The following is a 21,942-nucleotide window of genomic DNA, read 5'->3' as shown; positions in this document are numbered from 1 at the left end:
GATAATGTACATGTACTTCAGAGAAAACAAAATTGAGACTCTAAACTGCATTTTAAAAATAGGGAGATGCGGTATAGTGTATTTCCAATGAGACAACTATCTACCCAAGTTCAAATGCATATCGTATATATAGACAATTATAAGCAACCGTACGGTTTTCAACAATGGTCGGCTATAAAAGCTCCGACATACAATGTATAAAAAATATGAAACAATTCAATCGAGAACCTAACAGCCTACCAAAACCATTTACGAAAAACAAATTCTGACCTTCATGTAAGACAACCACTGAACAACAGTCTTCTGACTTAGTTGTTCATATGGCTTGCCTTACATATTTAAAAATAAAATGCAGGGTTTTCAATACAGATAGTATAAACAAAGTTGGCAGTTATTTATAAGCGTAAGCGGAGCGTGGACACGGATTCTAAATTTCAATTTAAAATTTAAATGTGGCATAATTACGTCCTTGGTTGGGTACAAATGGTCATAAGAATCAAGGGGTCAACATAGTATCTTTACGAGATCTTGTATTATTGCAATTTTCAGTATGTGTCCAACAATTATAGCTTGTCTTGAATATGCATAAAGTATATGCCACTTGACACCAGGCAAATAAAATACACAATATACATGTAGTTGTCAAGATTATATAGACAATAAATTAATGCTCAAATTGCACAAAAAGTATAATTTAAGATTTTCCTAGGTGACGTCTATGAAACAAAAATGCAAAAAAATATGGTTGAAAAAAAATAGCCATCGAGGCAATAAATCATGACAATTTCGGGCATGAAATTTACTTGTATATTTTGCCTTTATGATAATTTCTGTTAACAATTTCTATCTGCTACAATGGATTTTAAGATAATAGGTACTCAAAATGTTCAAATATCATAACATTGCCAAATACTTAAGTACAACTTAAGCAAATGTTCCTTTGGGTTATACTTTAAGATTTAATACACGAAAGCTCTTGAATTCAGAGTGCCCATTTAATAATTAGGAATAATAACAGTGAAAGCTTTAAATTATTCTAACTTACATTCCCATGTGTTTTAGTCTCCGTGAAAATTTAAAACAAATTGACCTTACTTTGGGCACTTAAATGCATGCATAGTATATAGGTCAAAGACACTTGTATGTTGTTAAATATAAATAACAAGAATGTGTCCAAAGTACACGGATGCCCCACTCGCACTATAAATTTCCATGTTCAATGGATCGTGAAATTGGGTAAAAAGTCTTAATGTGGCATTTAAATTAGAAAGATCTTAGCAAAAGGAACTTGTGTACTAAGTTTCAAGTTGATTGGACATCAGCTTCATCAAAAACTACCTTGACCAAAAACTTTAACCTGAAGCGGGACGGACGAACGGACGGACGAACGAACGGATGGACAGACAGACGGACGGACGAACGAACGAACGGACAGACGGACGAACGAACGAACGGACAGACGGACGAACGGACGCACAGACCAGAAAACATAATGCCCCTATACTATCGTACACTGCAAATATTGCAGACGCCTGACGCGTCTAGACGCGTTCCAATTTTAAACACAATATGTTACGTTATTAACATTAGTGTTCCACATTGAACGTCTGCGTTAAAGAATATAACACATTGTGTTCAGTCTTTTAACGCACATATTCAAGACAAGTGTTCTAAATTGAACACTAAAAATGTTCTTATATTGTAATGGGGAGTGAAAAAATATTTCATCATTTCAGAGTCAAACAGACGATGAATAAGGGTGATTCGTACTATGATTTGACGATAAATGTATTTTAGCTGTATCGGCATATAAGCAAATTATAGTTTGGTAAAAAAAAATGAAACATTTTACAAGAGCGTATTTATAAGCGTGCAAATGATTGATTTTTAATATGAATCTTTTTCTAAACGACTTAAGTTCTTACGGTAATTTTTTTAACAATGTAAATGCGTAAATGCTCATGAAAACGTTGCTCTTGTAAAAGCGTTCTGGTGTCGAACATGATGCGTTCAAATTTACCATTTTCCCTGAACGCCATGTGTTCCAAACATATCCGCGTACATAATAGCGCGTGACGTATTAATGTACCGGAAGTTTGGTTTTTGATCGTGATTGAAGAAGCTTCACTGAAGAAAATTAACAACAAAACTTGATATAATAGGTATGTTTATCTATATTTATCTACACATGACGAACATAAAAAATATTTTTTTTAGTCATGAAATCAACAAATGTCTACTTGGACAGGACACACTGAAGTATAAATGGAAGAACGTTTTGTTCGAACATAAAACTGCCCCCTCCACTTCCACTTAACTGTGCTGTCATAATTCGATTAAAAAAGTAGCGGTTCTTTGAGAGATTACATTCAAATTATCATGTTTAAAAAAAAAAATAACCTCTGTAAATTTATACGTAAATGATGATATCGTTGCTATTGTAAATGTGTTCTGGTCTCGAACATGATGCGTTCAAGCTAATCGTTTTCTCCGAACGCCATGTATTCCTAACACGACTCAAACATGGTGTATAGAAAGCATTAAGAAGATCAAACGATCATCTGCACTTTTGAGGATGTACATTTTTTAATTAAATAAAACCAATGCATAAAGATTTGTTCACAAATGCAAAAACTGTCATGACATTGCAATGTCAAGACAGAAGTTTGTAAAAAAAGGCATACTGCAACACTAATTTTAAATTTCTCATGTATATGTTATTTATAATAGCTTTGTAATTAGTAATTCATTTTAGCAAATGTCCACCCTTGTGCACTGCATTCATGTATTGTAATGTATTCCTATGTTACTTTTATAGGGTACAAACCCAACTATACTGTACTTAAGGGTAATTGTTCGTGCATACCTCGAGAATAAAGAGAACATGTTGCAGTTCAAGAGATGACTACTTATCCTGCACCATAAAAGTACTATAAGTAAGTTTAAGAATTTGAATAGGAGTGCATGTCCATTGACTTGTTACAAGTGTTGTTATTGCAGATTTATCAATAAAATGTGCACCATTCACTTGTTTACATTAATCAGAAAGCTATTTGAGCTAAATTTGATGCAATTACATCATCCGTCAATTATCCGTATACAGATCATAAGTGAAAAAATTACTAAATATCTTTCAAAATAAAGGCAAATGGTAATTAGTTTCTTGAAATGTTAGCAGTTAATTTAGTCACAAGTCTAAGTTGACGATAAAGTGTTGCCTAAAAAACATAATAGCACTTGCTGGACACTTTCTATCATTTTTTAAAAAAAGATATAGAACACGAGAGCACATTTGACCACTCAATTACCACTCATTGGCAAATGCATCTTATCTTATAATGCTGACAAGTATAATGGAATTACAAAAACGAAATAAGATTTTCTAATATTCTTAAGGAATGTCGACATGATGAATAATTTTTTTACTCATACACTTCATATTTCACATTTTAGAACTTACGGTTGATGGATAACAAGGTTAAAGAATAATTATAACCCAAGGAGACGAATCCTCTAAAATATGGAAGCTCAAAATCAGTTGTAAACGACTCAAATCATGTTTAAAAGTGTCCAAGGAAGCAGTGTTTCATGAACACCGACTCGACTACTAGCATCATATACACAGGGTATTTTATGTTTGATATTGACTATCTGAGTGCTATGCAGCCAGTGGATTATGGAACATTTTGGTGATAAAAGAGTCAGTGGCATCAGTATTTTGTAAAGAAATTCAGAACAGTTCTTGACTTAGGAAGTTGCAAACGATGAGTTAAACATAAGACACTTGACTTTGTTGTAACATAATAATTTTAAATATATGACGAACATTTTGTTTATGAGTAAATATTTGGACACATTTTGCAAATTACAAATGTTACAAAAACTTGTCTAACTTGTCATTTTAAAGTTGCTTCAATATTTCACATTTTATTGTACTTTTTTTTTTTAAATGTTGCCTTTTTTAATCAATTAAAGACGTTTTTAATCAATTAAAATATTTGTTTTACAAAACCACAATAATGTTTCAGAGAATATAACACTTTTTCTGGAACATGTAAAATTGTGTTCCAGTAATATACACTATGTGTTCTGGATATTAACATATATTTCTGGAACACAGTCCGAGCGTTCCAGAAGTGTTACAAGGCTTAGAACGCGTAACGGCATACAATTTTGCTCACAAGGACATGTTCCAGATTCAAACACTAGGCGTTCAAGAAGTACACGCTATCCGTTCAAGAATAACACATAGCGTTCGAAAGATGCACACATGATGTTAAAAACTGGAACACGAAAGTTAATATCTAGAACACTGTTACGCGTTCCAGATTCAAACACTAGGTGTTCAAGGAGTACACACTATCCGTTCAAAAATAACACACATAGCGTTCGAAAGATGCACACATAATGTTAAAAACTGGAACACCAATGTTAATATTGAGAACACCGTTACGCGTTCCAGAAGTGTTACAAAAGGGCGTTCAAAAAGTGTTCAGATTCTTAACACTTTTATTTACAGTGTAGGTGGGGCATAAAAAGAGATGTGGAATAAGCAATTGAGAAACAGCATTGAAGATACTATATATATATAGGATGACTTAGGTATGTCCTTTTTGAAAATCTCCTTTCTATGCATATTCCTTTTATTATAAATATATCTGAAGTCTGAGGTAATACAATCGGGACAAGTTTACGAAAATTTAAAAATACTGCTTCCCATATTTTCAAATACTTGCATTTTTTTTCTTCAAATGCAGGTAAGGCTAAATTAAACAATATACATTAGTGTCCATATATCTATAAAATAGTCTAAGAGTACTGTAGTGATACTGGACCCTATTTTTTTTTTTTAAAGTTTCTCGGACTTTTATTCAAACAACGAAAAGGAATAGTCTGATAATTAGTGATTTGATTGCTTAACGCAGTAGGAATTGGTAGTTATACAGATAGGACAGACATTTTGCCATAAACGACAGACCAACCTTTTAGAACCATAAAAGATTTTTCAAGTGTTCTGTATATATCGTGTGTATGTAGCCCAACACAATCCCATCACGATATCATCATACGACGGATCACCTCCGCAACATTTTTTTGTATCATTGGTAGATACAGAGACATATAATACATTGTATATTATATGTCTTAAAATATCATTTTTATCTGAAAAGTCTAAACGATATTTATACAGTCATGTTCAACAGTGTGGGAACGGAACTGTACGGTGTTTTTTCTGTTCATGTTTTTGTCATTCGGGAGACTGTCAAGCTGGGCTCCGACATTCGAAAAAATAACAAGTAGCTTGATGGAAAGTTTGATGAACTCAAATGTTACAATATAACATTTCTGCTGCAAGTTTTGGGAATGAATATTCTAAATGTATAAACATGAACCAATCAAATAATACATAACAATAAATGTATAAACATGAACCAATCAAATAATACATAACAATAAATGTATAAACATGAACCAATCAAATAATACATAACAATAAATGTATCCAAACATTTTCCTTAGATTTGGTGAGCTCCGAGTAAATCGATCAAAACTCGCACAACAGCGATACAAAATGTCAAATTAACATCGAATAAACAAACGTTGCTACCAGCATTCTCACATATATTTAGTCATATTCACTTATTTAGCTCGTCACATATGTTTAAATCCTTTGATTTCAAACTTGTAGTTGTCAGGGCAGGATTCAAAGGTAAATCCGAAAAAGTGCTCATGACTGATCTGACATAGAAAGTGTTAATTTCATTTAGCTGCAGAACCTGTCTCAAGAGAATCAGGCTCAAGCTGGTCTCACGAGACTTGTTACGATATGATAACTCATTTGCTCTTCGGGATTTAAGAATATATAAAAACCGTATGGTCAGATAGTTTTATCTTATCAATTTAATTGGTCACAGTTTAAATGACACTAATTAACTATTGACCGTAATCAACTGTGTCTTATTTTGTCATTGCATGAAATCATACAAGCTGCATGTATAAACTTTACAGATGAAGTTAACGTGAAATGTTCATCTGTAAATAGAACAAATGTTTCATCAATGATATACAATGTCGTGTAAAGTATCATGGTATTAACAATGTGAAATATTTAAAGGAAAGTTAGTATATTGCATCACTGTAAAATTGCATTTGCAATACGCCAAAACAACAAAAATGTGCTTAACTTGCAGTTTGCATTTGTTATTACAACAGCAGTTTATAGTGAAGGTAATTACTTTTCAGAATAAAATTGAATATCAAGATTTTTTTAGTAGAGCTGCCTGCTTTGTCATATCTAAATAAACAAACCGTAAAGAAAATATTGGTAACTTTTCCTTGATTCCTCAAAGTCAAAAGTTTGACTCCTTCTAATAAATCATTCTTATCTTTTACTGATAACTTTATCACAAGGCTTACTGTTCAAACACAAGGTATATTCAAAGACTTTTTCTAGAAATATTCTGCGTTATAAAATATTCTATTATCTATGTATTATATACAAATTATGATTAACGTGTTCATATATCAAAGATGGGCAATATCATTTAGCAAAGATCAAAGATAATAGATGAAAAATAAGACGACCTTTCGTAATTATGAAACAAGAGAGGAATTCTGGAATTAATAATTGAAGAATTATACAATACATGAATGAATCTTGGACAAAATAAGTTGTCTATAGCAATGAATTATGGGACGATTTAGGTTAAGTTGCCAATATCATTAGTTTGAAGGGGTCCACTCGAAACTGGGAGATTCCCTCTCATATTAGCATGTGCGTATAATTTAGAAAACTGTCTTTATCATTAGGCTTCCATCATTGAGTCGCCTCTTCTGCTTCGTTTAATGTCTTTCATCTTTTACAAAACATATATAATATATCTTTGGTTAATGTAATACTGAGAGTTAATTTTACGCTCGCGGACACTTAATAAAGCATGACATATTTCATTTACAATTTTACATTTTTTCTAATTAAAGTTGCATCACCAAAGTTTTTACTTTTTGCAAAAGACTTTTCAAACGAGTGTATTACATTTAGTTCCGAATGCATTTCAGATCTCAATTTGGCGGGAACACATGTGTTTTCACTTGACTGCAGTCGGTGACCCTGCAACTTTAACCTTAAAAGTTTCTCATAATTCATTTTATGTGAGAAAGTATTAGAAGCCAATATTGGGGTGGGTGTCTTTGAAATTCTCATCATCTGGCTAATATTGAAACATGATTGGTCGACTAACATCCTAATGAGAGGGGAGGTTTCTCTTGTCAACAGCTCATGAAAACATAGCAATCATATATAACATGTTGCAATACTTATTAATATGGCAAATCACTATCAAACTTCTCTATAGGACAATCAGAATTGTAAAGTGGAGTGCCAAGAGCTGACACGCAGTACTTTTGAAAAAAATCCACTTTTAATCAATTACAGCGAAAGTTTTGCCAAGTGCGCCGTACAGATTTGAAGATTTTGATCTTTTTAAAACAGAATTTGTTGACATTTGTACAAGTTAATTTCTAAGTTTGTTTTGTCGTTATCTTTTTGTGATATAAAGTGAAGGCATTCATCGTAACTACGGGAGGTCATCGTGCTTCGAAATGATTTAAAATGGAATGCTACGAGTTTAAGTAGAAAAAAAACTACCGTTTGATTCTTAGGTAAAGTTTGATTTTATCACATTGAATAAACATTTTCATATTAATTTCGAAAAAAGAAAACATTTCATGATGATGATGACGGCAGAATACAGAAGCTGCCGATATGAACCTAATAATTTTGCCTCCTTTGGAAGCTCGTCTGCTGGTAGTAACACTAATTTATCGGAATCTAGACATTTAACTGATTTATCTTATTCCCATGGTAGTTCAACTCATGAATTCTACAATTCCGCTTCCTTATCATATCACAATCGTCCATTTGAGCGTCCCTACACCGATCATTATTCTCCATATCAAAACACTGCCAACAACACTTCAAGGAACTACTTTAACTCGCACGTTAATCGCACGCGCTGTCTGTCGTCTGCAAAAGAAAAACAAACGGAACAAAAAAGACAGGAATCCGACCCAAAAATGATGATTAAGGAAGAAAGAAATGAAAGTGAACTAGATAAAAATCATAACATTGTGAATGAAAATTCAAATTCTTCGTCGTTATGTGGAGATGATGATATGGATTTAAATACTTCTGAAGATGGAGAAGACCCTGTTCAGCATGTTTTAGCACCAGGATTTCATGGACCAAACAGGAGATGTCTTTTGTGGGCCTGCAAAGCTTGTAAACGCAAGACAGTAACAATTGATCGTCGAAAAGCAGCTACAATGAGAGAAAGGCGGAGATTGCGTAAAGTGAATGAAGCTTTTGAAACATTAAAACGACGAACATGTCCAAATCCGAATCAAAGACTTCCGAAAGTAGAGATCTTACGAAACGCCATCGATTATATAGAAAGTTTAGAAGAAATGTTACATGGCAACAGAATGGGAAGAAATGTAGATGAACATATAAATGACAACGGATCAACAAGCAGTGGTTCCGACTATATGGTAGGTAGATGAAATGCATGTATTTTTGTTTATATCTTTACGTGGACTTTTAAACACAAAAATATAAAATTTCGAAAATTTGTGGAAGAAGAGGAAATTTCAGTACATTTGCATCAAGTTAAATAAACGGAATGACAATAGTCATGTCAAATTAATTTTTATCTTTATAAAGTGGTAACTTGAGTTGTAATTTGAAAGTCATTTATAATGGTGTTCCTTATTTTACTGTCATTCCCATGTTTATTTTTTTTAAAGTTTGTACATTTATTATTTCAAATAAGTCTGTTGGATCATAATAAACAAACTGAACTTATTAACCTGTTGACATTACATGAACATGTGTTAAATTTTCATAAAAAATAATGTATTGGTAGTATTTTGATTAGTATGAGCTGTCAAGTTATCAACCTCCCTGGGGTATAATAAACTAAGTTTGTAAATAAAGATTTCTCACGTTGAAAAGATCCTGAAATTCTAACCTACCACAACTCAAAAGTTTTTGCACATTATTATAACATAAGAAATCCTCGAATTTCTCAGAAATTTGTTTTCAATTAAGATGATTTATTTGGGTTTATAATTTGATGTAATAAAATAGTTATAAACACGTTTGTACGTTTAATGTCGAATGGAATTTGTTAGGAAATTCTGTCCTACTGTTACATTTATTATAAATAACAAACACAGACGAATTATAAACATATGAGTATACCTTTCCTCTGTATTCAAAATTTCTATGTGTTGGAAAAGTGGGGGTAAAACCCTTAACTTAAGTTACAATTAATCCTTAAGGAATAATTAATAAAATAAGAAAATAATTTATTTTTCGACAGATTATAAAAATTACTAGCAAAGCAGCCCAAAATATAGTGTAAACCATGTAGAAAGATTTAGAATAAAGCGTTCGAAAATTTACAAAAAAAAACATAAGGATATTGAGAGAAAAAAATGAAAAAATATTTGAAGAACTCTGAAATTGACAGAAAGCATTAAACTCATGAAATTACATGAACCAATTTTAGAAGAAAAAAAAGAGAAGAAAAGTCAGTCATATGTATTTTTGCACGTGCGGATAGAGGCAAACTTTTAATGAATAGCAAGACTTCCAAAAGATTTTGTGAATTATTATAAGTCCTATTGACAGATGTATACCATTTAGGTGATTACAGGAGCTATTTAGCACCTCTTTCACATCACTAAATGACAATTTACAACTGTTTAATTGGGAAGATTGACCAGAAGTGTTGATAGAGTGAGATGCTGCTTATTTACAATCGTTAGCTTGTCATATTACTGGAAAACATTGCTATAGTTTACTGAAGAAAATATGAAATAAAGATAATAACAAGTATAGAATATCTTTGTAAATAAGACTTTTAAAAATAATAATTGTGGCTGCACACAACTTTAATAGAAAACATTACTATAGTTTACTGAAAATATGAAATAAAGATATTAACAAGGATAGATTCACTTTGTAAACAAAACTTTTTAAAATAAAAATTGTGGTTGTACAGAACTTAATAATCCTTTGAAAAACAAAACAACTTAATATATTCGAAGATTCATATAAAAAAAGGTTGAAAGAGTTAATTAAAGTGCCAAAAAAAGGCAACACATGTTATTTTACATTCATATATTTATAAACATTGTATTACAAATATGTTTGATCTGAGGTGTATTTGACAATTCGTTTTTCGTCCCTTTAGGTTATATACATGTAGCTCCTCAATTTTTCATGTGGATATACATAATTGACTTTCAATATTTTGGATTTTAGCATTCTAGGTTCACCCAGTTAAGGGCTTCGGACGAACCAAACTTATAAATTGTCCTGTTCTTTGTCATACAAGTTCAACTAACAAAACTTTTTTCAAATATATGGTTTTGATTTATAACCCTTTTCGCTGTTTTCATTAATATGGCTTTACATGTAGAATACATTTAGATTAAAACGATAAACAGACAAAGATATTTAATAATTACACGTATCTCATCTCAATATCACTGTGCTTAAACGGCCGTGGGTAACTTAAGTTACCCACAGCCCAAGATGGCGGACTCTAAACTCGTTGAGATTATAGTTGATAAGAAATCTACTTTTTGCAACGTTTTTCTTGATCTATGTAAATATTGAAAGGACTTTTGAATAAAGAAATCACTTACCATCACTACAAATTTGTTAATTTTGACTTCACTTTAGCGCAAGGCCAACTTTAAAAAATGCATAAGATGTCCGTAACTTATAAGTCAAAAATAATCAGACTGTCCGTAACTTTATTTTCGGATGTGGGTAACTTTTTTTCCAAATTTTAAGATTAACAATTTCAACACTTAAAGGACAATAAACACTATCAAACCCCTTAATTATTACATAGATTTATACAATAACGATATGCTTCAAACTAAACAAGAGAAAAAAGCAAACCAGAGTGTCACGGATTTTCCGTTAAATTTTTAAAAATTATTCCCGGGATAAAACGGGATCTTACGGTACGGCGAAATTTATCTAACATTCTTCTAGCTTTATAGATTGTTCATTGATGAGTCCTTAGTCGGTGTAGCCGCGGAAAATTGATATCCTTTCCTTTAAATAATTTCTGAATTGTTAGCCAAAAATGTATGGTCTCTTCATTATATCTAGTGTGATGTGTTGTTGATTGTGAGGGGGGAAATGACGATATCTAGGAACAGATGGAAGGCTATATTGTTGAACAGATGTCAGTTTATTATAGAAATAAAAGTAAATTTAAAATCTTCTGAAAGTTTCATTGACCTCAGGGATTCAATAAGATCGGGTATCAAATCATACATATCTTCTTTAGAGGTTTGGACTGATTCATCTATGTATTTTTGCTAATGATTGACCTCCGAACTTGTTCTCCTTACTATAGGTGATTTTCATATGTTCACCATTAATGTAATTTCTAAAGTTGGAAATGGTGAGATCTATAACCTGCATGTCATGATTTATCATTTAAAACTTAAGCAGTACAATCTATAAAGCCAGTAGAATGTAAGATAAATCAATTTTGCCATACAATTTTTTACATAAGAAAATGCCTGTACCAAGTCAGGAAAATGGCAGTGGTTATCCAATCGGTTGAGCTTTGGATTTTTTCATTTGATAAGGGACTTTCCTTTTAGAATTTTCTTCAGAGTTCAGCATTTTTGTAATTTAACTTTTTTTAATTGCCTGTACCAAGGCAGGAATATGACCTTTGTTTTCCATTCGTTTGGTGTGTTAAATTGAGCTTTTGGCTTTGCCATTCCATAGAGGACTTCCTGTTTGAATATTCCTAGGAGTTCGGTATTTGTGTTATTTATCATTTCTTTTTTTTATAATAACATCTATGAATAAAGATTCTTTGAAAGTTACTGACATCATGCTAAAGTTACGGACATCCCTATTGGTATAAGGAAAAAAGTTACGGACAAGCTGTTTTGAAGTTACGGACATCATAAGTGTTTTGGAAAATCGTGCTGTAATCGTTTATTTTGTTGTAAAAAATTTGCAGAGTTTCCCTAAAAGATTTATATAACTTTTTAATTGCTGAACATTTCTTTTGTATTCATGGTATTGTAATTATATACGAGCAAACTTCCTAACCGAAGCCAGGCGGCTCCATTTTGGGCTGTGTGTAACTTAAGTTACCCACGGCCGTTTAAGCACAGTGAATATGACAGGATTTGAAAACATTTCTACTTCATATTTAATAATTTTTGGAATAAGGTTTTTTGTTTCTGCGAAAAAAAACGTAGAAGAAATTGGACTATATAAATTTAATTGGTTTACGATATTTTATTTTGTTTCGAAAAAGGGGGAGGGGTGTCACTTTTCTTGTTTCCGTACTACATACATGACATAATTATATAGTGTATATCAGAGTAAAAATATCAGAGTAAGATACATTCCATAGTAAATTATTCATTCAATAATTTTCATCTTCAATTTTCTCTGAATTTTTTTAAAGAATACAATCATATCTTAGAAAATATGAATATCTCCTGGACATAAACAAAACTTCATGCTCCCTTGACACCATTTGCGAGTATGGTCTTAACATAAGGAAACGATGATAGTCCGTCGGAAGGGGACGATAAATGGCTGACCCGTGTTAAGAGAGAGCCATGCCTCTTGCACGTTAAAGACACCCTTGTAGATTTCGAAAAAGAGTAGGCTAATGCCGCTACAAGGCAGTACTCGCACCCGCAAAGTGGAAAGGGATTAATATAAGTTGTAAAACTTGTTTCCCAATCCACTCTAAATAAATATGTTTAAACTAAAACTTCATGCAAACTCATGTGCACAATAATATCACAAACTCATCTAAATAAAAAACAAAAAACAGAGTAAAATCTGGTAAACCTAATGCGTTATGTCATTTATTCCAGAAGTAATATCCGTAAAGACTACAGGTATTTAGTTGGTGTAGAGAATTTTGTCTATTATCTGTTTTTCTATTCGAATAACACGTGGAAAAAGTGACATACGATGACAAAGAAATTGCTACTTATTTTTAATGATAAGTTACTATACGTTTTATCTAACTTTTCAAGATTTCAACACTTAGTCGACGTGTCATACACATAAATCTAACTTTAAATCATCGAATTCGACTAAGGAAGTGTGTTCTTGCTATCAGTCTATCAGATATTATCAGTGATAATCTTCAAATTGTATCTTTTTCGTGTGGCGCAACCTTATCTTCACCATGTGCTTTTTCGATATTTACCGAGACATATTATGAGCTAGAATATATGGGTCATGTTTCTCTCTAGGGGTCAATATCAAACAGGCACCAGGAGGCCTCTTTGATGGAAGTATTAAGGTCTAATCTTACAAAGTTATGGTCAAGAGCTATGAAAAAACTCCTAATCGTTGTTGGTAATGCTTTTAATGAGATCTGTTTCTTGCATTATATCATGCTGTCAAAAGGCTTTCATATCTTTATAATAATATTTTTCTGTAAAATCTATTAAAATCGTAATTTTATTGTCTCTTGCTGTGAATCTGTACTGGAATATTTTATAGACGGCGAACTTCTTTAGAAATCGTACAATTTGTTGCTCGTTACGAACATTAATTGACAAAAAAGTACACGTGTTTTTAGAAAATGAACACATTAGGGATCTTAATAGATTTTTCTTTGTAGTTAAAATAAAATAATTAATATCAATCATTTTGATTTTAAAATATAAAAAGACAAAATTCGTATATCTTTATAAATAGACCTACAATTCAAAGTATTTTCAATAGATCTAACAAAGTGGGTACATGTTTATAAGATGTGAATGCTTGGAAGTTTCCTTGTGTATTTACACCATTGCGTATAAAGATTTTGTGTCTTAGCACACATTTACACCGATTTTGTTTGGGATCTAAATGTCTCTAAATACCCGAGTCAAATTTAGACACCTTTATGTAGATATGTATTTGACGCTATCACATTCGTATTTTTGTTCTAGAATCCGACTTATAGACCAAATGGTTTGCCTCCCAAATATTTGATACTACTTATTAATCACAACCGAACAATTTTCATGCTCCGATCCTGTATGAAATATTTGCTACTGGTCTAAACCTTTCAAATAATCAGTTGATCGTTTTAAAATCTATATTACGATTTACAAAAGAAGACCTTTCCAAACTATATAAGATTCTTACGGAAAACTTTCCCAAATCAATTAAATACTGGGTTTCTTAACATGCAATCTTACCATGAACCGACCCAACGGCGAAACAATTTTGATACGGAATCAAAACCAATCAAGAATATATTTGCTCTCTTTGATTCTATTAAAATCATCATAAATATTTCTACTCTTATGTTATATTAATTGAATGCATTACTGTCAGATTTTTCTATTAATTTTCAAAGTGTTTGCAGTCCTTTATAATTATAGGATAAGCTCGTGTGATGTAAAAGAGAACTATGTTCTCACAAATACATTCATGGGAATGTTTGTAAATTTAACACACCTTTTTCACATAACAACTATGCTGTTGAATTCATCAAATGTTCTTCTACAGAAATTTCTTAGAGGCAGGTACAACCATAAGATAAGGCACTTTGTTCTGACAAAATTATATCATTTTCACACAATTAAATATGAATTTGCATTATTATAACTCTCAACCTTTATCTTAAAATAAAGTTATTTATTCATTATTGTTTACAGTACACTTAACCTGTATATCATCATTAACACATTATTTTCTAGGACTTTCAAAAGTACTTATTTTATGTAATCTACTCGTCAAGAACATGTTTTCCTATCTTGAAAGGTATGCAGCATGTGAGAGAAAAAAATAATACAGAAAAAAAAACTCCTGCACAAAAAAAGAGAGAAAACCGGATAAAACCAAACAGAATCTATATACAGGATTTTGATACAATTAGCAATAACAAATATAACTTATGCTATAAACATTAAAATAATTACGATTACTGCATGTCTTGTAAAGATAAAGTTAAAATTTGAGAGAAAAAATAGAATAGTACTGAATTGAAATTTGAAATTAGATAATAAAAAAAATAGCCGAAGAGAGAGAGAAAATACTCTATTAGGCAGAAGTATTATTGGTCACAAAAACCATGACCTTCTCTTAAATATATTGGCAACATTTATCTTGTGCAAGGGAGTGCACAAACATTAAGCTTTATGGATATAAAAATAACGATTGTACTGAATTCAAAAGTCATGATAAACATATTCATTTGTTTTGAGCAGGAAATTAATTTTGAATTTTTTAATTAGTCCATATCATATGCGGCCTTTATATGGGGGTTCGTGTTGCTTATTCTTTTTTTATGTTGTGTCATGTGTACTTTTGTTTGCCTGTTTATCTTTTTTACTTTTAGCCATGGCGTCAGTTTATTTTCGAGTTTGACTGTCCCTTTGGTATCTTTCGTCCCTCTTTTATCTCATTTAAAAAATATACAAGTATTGTCAAGTTGAAATTCTATAAAAAATTGTCTTGAAACCTATACTTTCCTTACAAAACTCGCTCATGATATCTGTCACATACAAAGGGACGAAGTATATTTTTTTTTACATGACTAACGTTTAGTAAAAAAAAATATATGAAAATTGTTAGGCTGAGTTAGTGTAAACAATATTTTATTCAGAAACAGATAAATAAATGCGAATATAAATACAATACAAATTCCTCTCCTTTTAAATGGCAAAATCAATTACAATGGACAGAAAATGTACAATTATATTATATAATATCATGGAAAAAAGAAATCAAATGTAATGGAAATCAAAATATGATGCAGATAGTATTTTTAATATTGGGTGACATGTTGTTGGGCCAGCAAGAATAATTATGTGAATTAGGCTGAGTTCAAAGTTCGTATTTATTTTCATCTAATTCTTATTTATGGATGTCCATTTCATTTAGTTTTTATTGTATTCAAAAACACAAACAATAATTTACAACATCCATTTATATTTTGTATTTCAAGTCATAAGATTCATATAAAAAATCAAACCGGGCTCTTCACAAGTCATCGAATCAAATTTAAATAAAATGGAATGAAAACTGAAGTAAAAGGTCAAATCTTAAACACACAGTTCCCTATAAATATAATGGATACTCAAGGTAACATTATCTTTATTTTATGAATAACGAAAATGGTTCAGCTAATTTAAAATATTGCAAGATATACATATATATAAGCAAATAAAATAGCCGTAAAAAAGAAATTCTACGTAATGCATCAAATGCGCGTTATAGTTTAGCAAACATCTTCGGAGATTTTGACTTTTAACTGCACTCCTAATGATTATTTGTCGAAATGATGTCTGATGAAGTCTCTTAAAGTGTCATATAGTATCGTACTACACATATCAGCCAAATCCTTGTTATTTTCTTTTTGTTTACTCATTTTTATTTATAACATACTAAAACATCAATCCAAATCACATCCAGTTCCGAAGGAACAACTAACAAAGCATGGGCTTACAACAAATCATAAAAGCTCATGTCCCCTTAAAATATGTAGTTTCTACCTAAAAATCCCTTTTATTGGTGTTAAGTTTATACAAAAAGGGGTCAACGAATAGCTTTTTATATTTTTAGATAAGATAATTGAAAAAGAATGAAGTCGTCAACATGTTTTCGAAATGGTATTTTTCTTCGATTTTAGATCGCCGCGATTAGCCGTTTTGTGCTGATGCGGCGTAAAGCAACCAACAATCAATCAGTCGATTTTAGATATTTCATATACACTTTATAAATGATTTTAAACGAATTTGGCGACACTCTTTCAATTTAATATAAATAAAACGGAAATAGTAGTAGCAGTGATGTATCATTTTTAAAGAAATTTCTTAGAATAAGGTTTTGATAAAAACTTATTTAAGTTGAATTAGGCACTACTTTTTGCGATGTATATATATATTATCGTCTCCTTCTTTCTACAGTATAAACACTTTGCTCTATTTCTGAGTACTTGCATTATTTTGTCGGTGTTCTAATGCAGTAGTACCAGCTCTAGTTGTTGGAAAAAAGTCATAAAATTACTTGAGATTGTCCTGTTACCTTAGCATGCTTAATGAGAATTAAATTAGTTCTATTCTATAAAACATGTAGAAGGTTATATATATCATGACTAATCAGAGAGGACAATATAAGCTATGCAAGTCTGACACAAGAATCGCGGACAGCACAGGGAATGGAAGATAATTACACAAAAAAAACAACCGTAACGGTTAAAAATTCAAATTTTGCGATCAAAAACTGACTATGAAGTTGAAATGGTAGTTGGGTCAAATCAACTCAAAATTTAGTGCGGTTTATTACTTATAGCTTTTAAAAATTTATGCCAAATGAGACTGTTCACCCAGGTTAAAGTTTTTATTTTAGTATATATATGTCAATATGTTTTTTTGATATAGCTTACATGTACGCTGAAGTTATTAATAGTATAATCATCTTTGAGCTTATTATACATGTTCGATATCAGTAATCTAAAGATATATGCCAAATTCTGCATTTCTTAATGAATTCATTTTTCATTGGGAAGGTTCGTCGATGTGGTAGTGCGGGGCAAGGTGTCCTGTATACATATTTTTGTTACATACCAATATGTTTTTGTAAGATTGGTAATTAATTAAGTAATTGTTTTCTATACCAAAGCTTCATGACTCTAAAAAAATGGCATTTCCACTGTATGTATAAAACAGCAAATATTGCACTAGATGTACATTTTTATGCTAAAAATAAACATATAGTAGCGTCGTCCAGTCCATCAATGATAGCGTCTTCAATGTAAAGAAAATTGTATAAACTATAATAATTAATCAATTTCGTATCTGTGCATGGAATATGTTAACTGTCATAACTTGATTGTTATAAATGGTAACATTAAATTAAAATTTGATCCAAGTTGTCAAAATAGTAGATATTATCTTATCTTTTGATTTTTTGCAATATGTATAAAATATTGAATATTTCCATAATATAAAAAAATAAAATATGCTCAATGAATAATTCACAAATTTTCGTTATCTTCATATGTGTACATGAAGTAAGATTTTCATTAAAAGTGAACGATAAGAGAAATATAAGAGAAACGAACTCAAATGAAGCATATCGCTAAATTCTCTAGAAATATGTTTGGTATTTAAATGATATAAGTGCATGATATCAATTTTATATTTAACCGTGACCCGGTCATTGTAGGCTTTTGGTATATATGTTGACATGCACTGGGTGGACTTTTTGAATTAATGAAACAAAAAGTAAATCAGACCACTATGTCCTTTTTCCTAATAAGTCCTCTTTCTTGCCTAATTGTTCGAATTAAATCTATGTGTGATGCAGATTTTTCTTCATTCTTGTTCCTTTCCATATAGTCCAAGAATCTTAAACTCCATATAACCCCCATTAGAGTAATCATGAAGACCTTACAAAATTAAAAATAATTTTGTATTGACGAGTAGATGGTCATGGTTAATATAGCCTTTTATAAAAAGGTTCGATCATTGAAAACCACCAAACAATAAAACAGACACACATTTGACAGGTATTTTTTTTAACAAGTGATATATGTGTATAAAAAAAAATGATAAATTATTTAACCAATTTAATTGACTAATTTTTGTCTTGAAATTATTTGAAATTTAGAATATTTTGAGATTTTGTTATTTTCTTTGAATTTTAAGATCGTGTACCTTTTGATCATGTTGTTGTCACATTCAAATCTATCTTCCTATGTAAATTATTAACTCAACCAATTTGAACTTAGATGATCTTATAAGCGTAGCCTTTATATTTTTCAGACAGTAAACAGTCCACATTATTATCAGGACAAATTCCATCAGATGGGAGAATCACAGAACAACTTTGGACAAAATAGAGGTAATTCATAGAATTAGTTCTCATTATTTTTAATGTGTTATTCCTCAATACAAGGACCAAAATTTATTACTTACCCTAGTCAAGGTAGTATTTTTTATTCATCCACACTTGTTTCTATAAAATATCATATATACATGTGTTATGTAAATGTATATAGGATTTTGTTTTAGAGACAAGTGCTTTAGAAAATCCATGCAAATTTCTTTTACATCTATAACAGGCATAGGCGGATCCAGGGGTGGGTGGGGGATGGGGTTTTCCTGGGAAAAATTTGGTTGATTATATAGGGGATAATTGGAGCATGACTGGAGCGCCATCCCCCCCCCCCACACACACTTTTAGGAAAAGTTCTTTACTATGATGCCAGATAGACATATCTAAAATCCCATGAGGTTGTACTTCTAGAGAAATTCTGTTATTGATACCTCAGCAATTTATAGCAAGGGAGGGCCTGTACGTGTTATTTATTGCAAAACATTTTAGTGAATATTCTTTCGCTAAATATCAACATTTGAATTAATTTTCCTGTTTTCTTTATGGCTTCTTTCAAAATAAAGAGAAATGTTGAAGTAATACGTGCGAACATGATGAATAGTTCGCCATGCTTGGTATGGGGAAAGATACATCATACTGTGGTTTTAACCGTCAAATTGGGGAAATTTGAGATAGGACTTGCACATTTTTTAGATAAGTATATTTACAAATACATTCAGAACACATTCAATAATTCAACAGAACAATTTAACCCCAGTTTGTCGTTTAAGAGAAATGTAAAATGTCAGAAAACTTGGATGATTTTTTTCCCTTTGCAACAGTATGACAAATTGTTTGTCAAAGAATAACAGATTCAACTTAAGTTGTCAACGGGAACTGTAAAATAATATAAATAGTTCATAGTGATAATTTGTTTTGGCTGCTTTTCTTGTTAGTTTTACAATTTTCAAATTATCACTTGTTCTACATTACTATTCAGTGAAGTGAATACAACGATTTAAAGCCAGCTCTTAAAACATGTATACCGTAGATGTTATACCCATCTATGTGTATACGAAGCAACAAAAATAAGAAATAGAATAGAAAACGTGTTTTGAACTTAACATATTTTTTAAATGATATTATCTTTACTTACAATCTAGCATGAAATGATGAAACGATGAATGTTATGTGGATCTTATTAAAAGTAAATAAAAGATGAAATATTTGGTCTGATAAGGATTTAAGACGTAATATGTTGTTTAATTATGCACTTTAAATAAAATGACATTACAAGAACATCTGGTTGTTTCAAATGTAAATAATGAGAAAAGTCTTTTTTGTGGAACTGAAAGCTCTATACTTAACATAATGAAAGTCTAAAGTAAAACGATACAGTTTCAGACTCACGTACCACAAAATTAACAAGTCACCAAAGCCATCTGATCAACAATGTATATAATTTTAAGACAACAATTTTTTATGAAAAACTTTAAATTTTTAAAAATCATACAAAACGCTAGCTAAAAAACCCATGTATAAATCTATTTTATTTTTCTATCCCTAAACAGTTCAAAGTATTTTTTATGTGAAACAATGTTTAAAAGAAACAAAAACTTGTTCTTATGTTTGTATTCATCCATTTTCTGTAACGAATCAATGTCAAGCACATATTAATATAAACTTATTTATGTGTTTTGTTGAATACGATTTTTTGAAGCCACAGAAAAACCTAATCAAAATTTAACTTTGTAGCACCCATTTTTTTCCAACCCAAAGTGCTCGAATTAATTAAAAGCAAATTAGCATCATCTTGGTGATTCTTTGCACTAGAAGTAACTAGTTTCATCATGTAATATCATCGGGCACTCAGTGCCAGTTACAGATACAACGATCTTATCAATAATTAAAAATATTTTCATATTTGTAAATTAACCACGTGCAAGAAGGATGCTGGGAGGTAGTCCAGATGTATTATGGGATTTACTCTGATCACTTTCTTCACACCTGGTTCACAATTTGAGTGCAAACATTATGATCAAACAGTGAAATCATTAGGGGGTCTAATTATATTGCCTGTATTACTACTGAAATGATACGCCTTACTTTTTAAAGTTTCATATTTTCTTTTCATAGGGAGTCAATTATCAAATTCAACACCTTATCCTATAACAAGATTACGATTTTGTTTCTGAAAATAATTCTTTGTTATTTTTACCAAAACAAAGTAAAATGGTTTTACATTAAATATATAACTTATTGTTACATGAACATGTACAAATGCACATGTATACACGAGAATGTTGACTTCAGTGTTCTATTGTTTCGTGGTTTTCCTCTATAGTTAATGTGTTTCCCTCGGTTTTAGTTTGTAATCGGGTTTTGTTTTCTCTCAATCGATTTATGACTTGAACAGCGGTATACTGTGTTGCCTTAATTTCATATATTAACCTTGATTACGTTTTGGTTTCTGCAAATAATTCTTTTGTTATTTTTTACCAAAAACAAAAAAAAACTCATATAGCTTGCTGTTCGGTGTGAGCCAAGGTTGTATGTTGAAGACCGTATTTTGACCTACAATCGTATACTTTTACAAATTGTGACTTGGATCATAGATGTAATACATCTATGCTTGAATGGAGTATCATTGGCACTCATACCACATCTTCTTATATTTAATTATTGTTATTCACGAACATGTTTTTAAGTTATGTATGTTTTTTTCTTACAGCATACGACCAGCAACAGCAACAACAACACTCCAGCAGCGTATCAAGTCTGGACTGTCTGTCATTAATAGTAGAAAGTATCAGCCCAAACGCAGCATCATCTATGAACTTAAACACTATGTCGTCTGCTGAGCGGCCATTGTAAATGTTACACCGTTGTTGATTGGACTAAAACTATGCAAATATGGATAAAAGGAAACACGAATGAACACATTATATGTTTTCAGACACGAGTGCGATGAAAGGGACACTTTACAATACGTATTATTCGCTATCGAAGGCAGCATATATCTGAAATACGACAACCACAAGTGC

At 31.1% G+C, this 21,942-nt stretch overlaps 1 protein-coding gene and 1 long non-coding RNA gene across 2 annotated transcripts; both read left to right on the top strand.

Annotated features, from left to right (window-relative positions):
* Positions 1–1,973: 1,973 nt before the first annotated feature.
* LOC134686294 (uncharacterized) lies at positions 1,974–3,849 on the top strand. Its single transcript, XR_010101588.1, has 3 exons — positions 1,974–2,162; positions 2,819–2,936; positions 3,454–3,849. It is a non-coding gene; the product is annotated as an uncharacterized LOC134686294 (long non-coding RNA).
* Positions 3,850–7,372: 3,523 nt separating this feature from the next.
* Positions 7,373–21,902, top strand: LOC134686293 (transcription factor SUM-1-like). Its single transcript, XM_063545961.1, has 3 exons — positions 7,373–8,550; positions 18,847–18,925; positions 21,630–21,902. The coding sequence occupies exons 1-3, from the start codon at positions 7,729–7,731 to the stop codon at positions 21,770–21,772; spliced, it is 1,044 nt and encodes a 347-aa protein (XP_063402031.1). The 5' UTR covers positions 7,373–7,728; the 3' UTR covers positions 21,773–21,902.
* Positions 21,903–21,942: the final 40 nt, after the last annotated feature.

This window comes from Mytilus trossulus, chromosome 10 (genome assembly GCF_036588685.1).
Source record: "Mytilus trossulus isolate FHL-02 chromosome 10, PNRI_Mtr1.1.1.hap1, whole genome shotgun sequence".
Taxonomy (NCBI): domain Eukaryota; kingdom Metazoa; phylum Mollusca; class Bivalvia; order Mytilida; family Mytilidae; genus Mytilus; species Mytilus trossulus.
Note: the sequence above shows the minus strand (reverse complement) of the source record. Positions and strands in the feature narration are given on the sequence as shown.

What these genes read in the sequence shown, in the direction of transcription:
- LOC134686293 (XM_063545961.1), top strand. Translation starts at nt 7,729, where the DNA reads ATGATGATGATGACGGCAGAATACAGAAGCTGCCGATATGAACCTAAT. An exon ending in GCAGTGGTTCCGACTATATG is followed by an intron (nt 8,551 to 18,846) that starts GTAGGTAGATGA and finishes TATATTTTTCAG; the next exon opens with ACAGTAAACAGTCCACATTA. An exon ending in CAACTTTGGACAAAATAGAG is followed by an intron (nt 18,926 to 21,629) that starts GTAATTCATAGA and finishes TTTTTCTTACAG; the next exon opens with CATACGACCAGCAACAGCAA.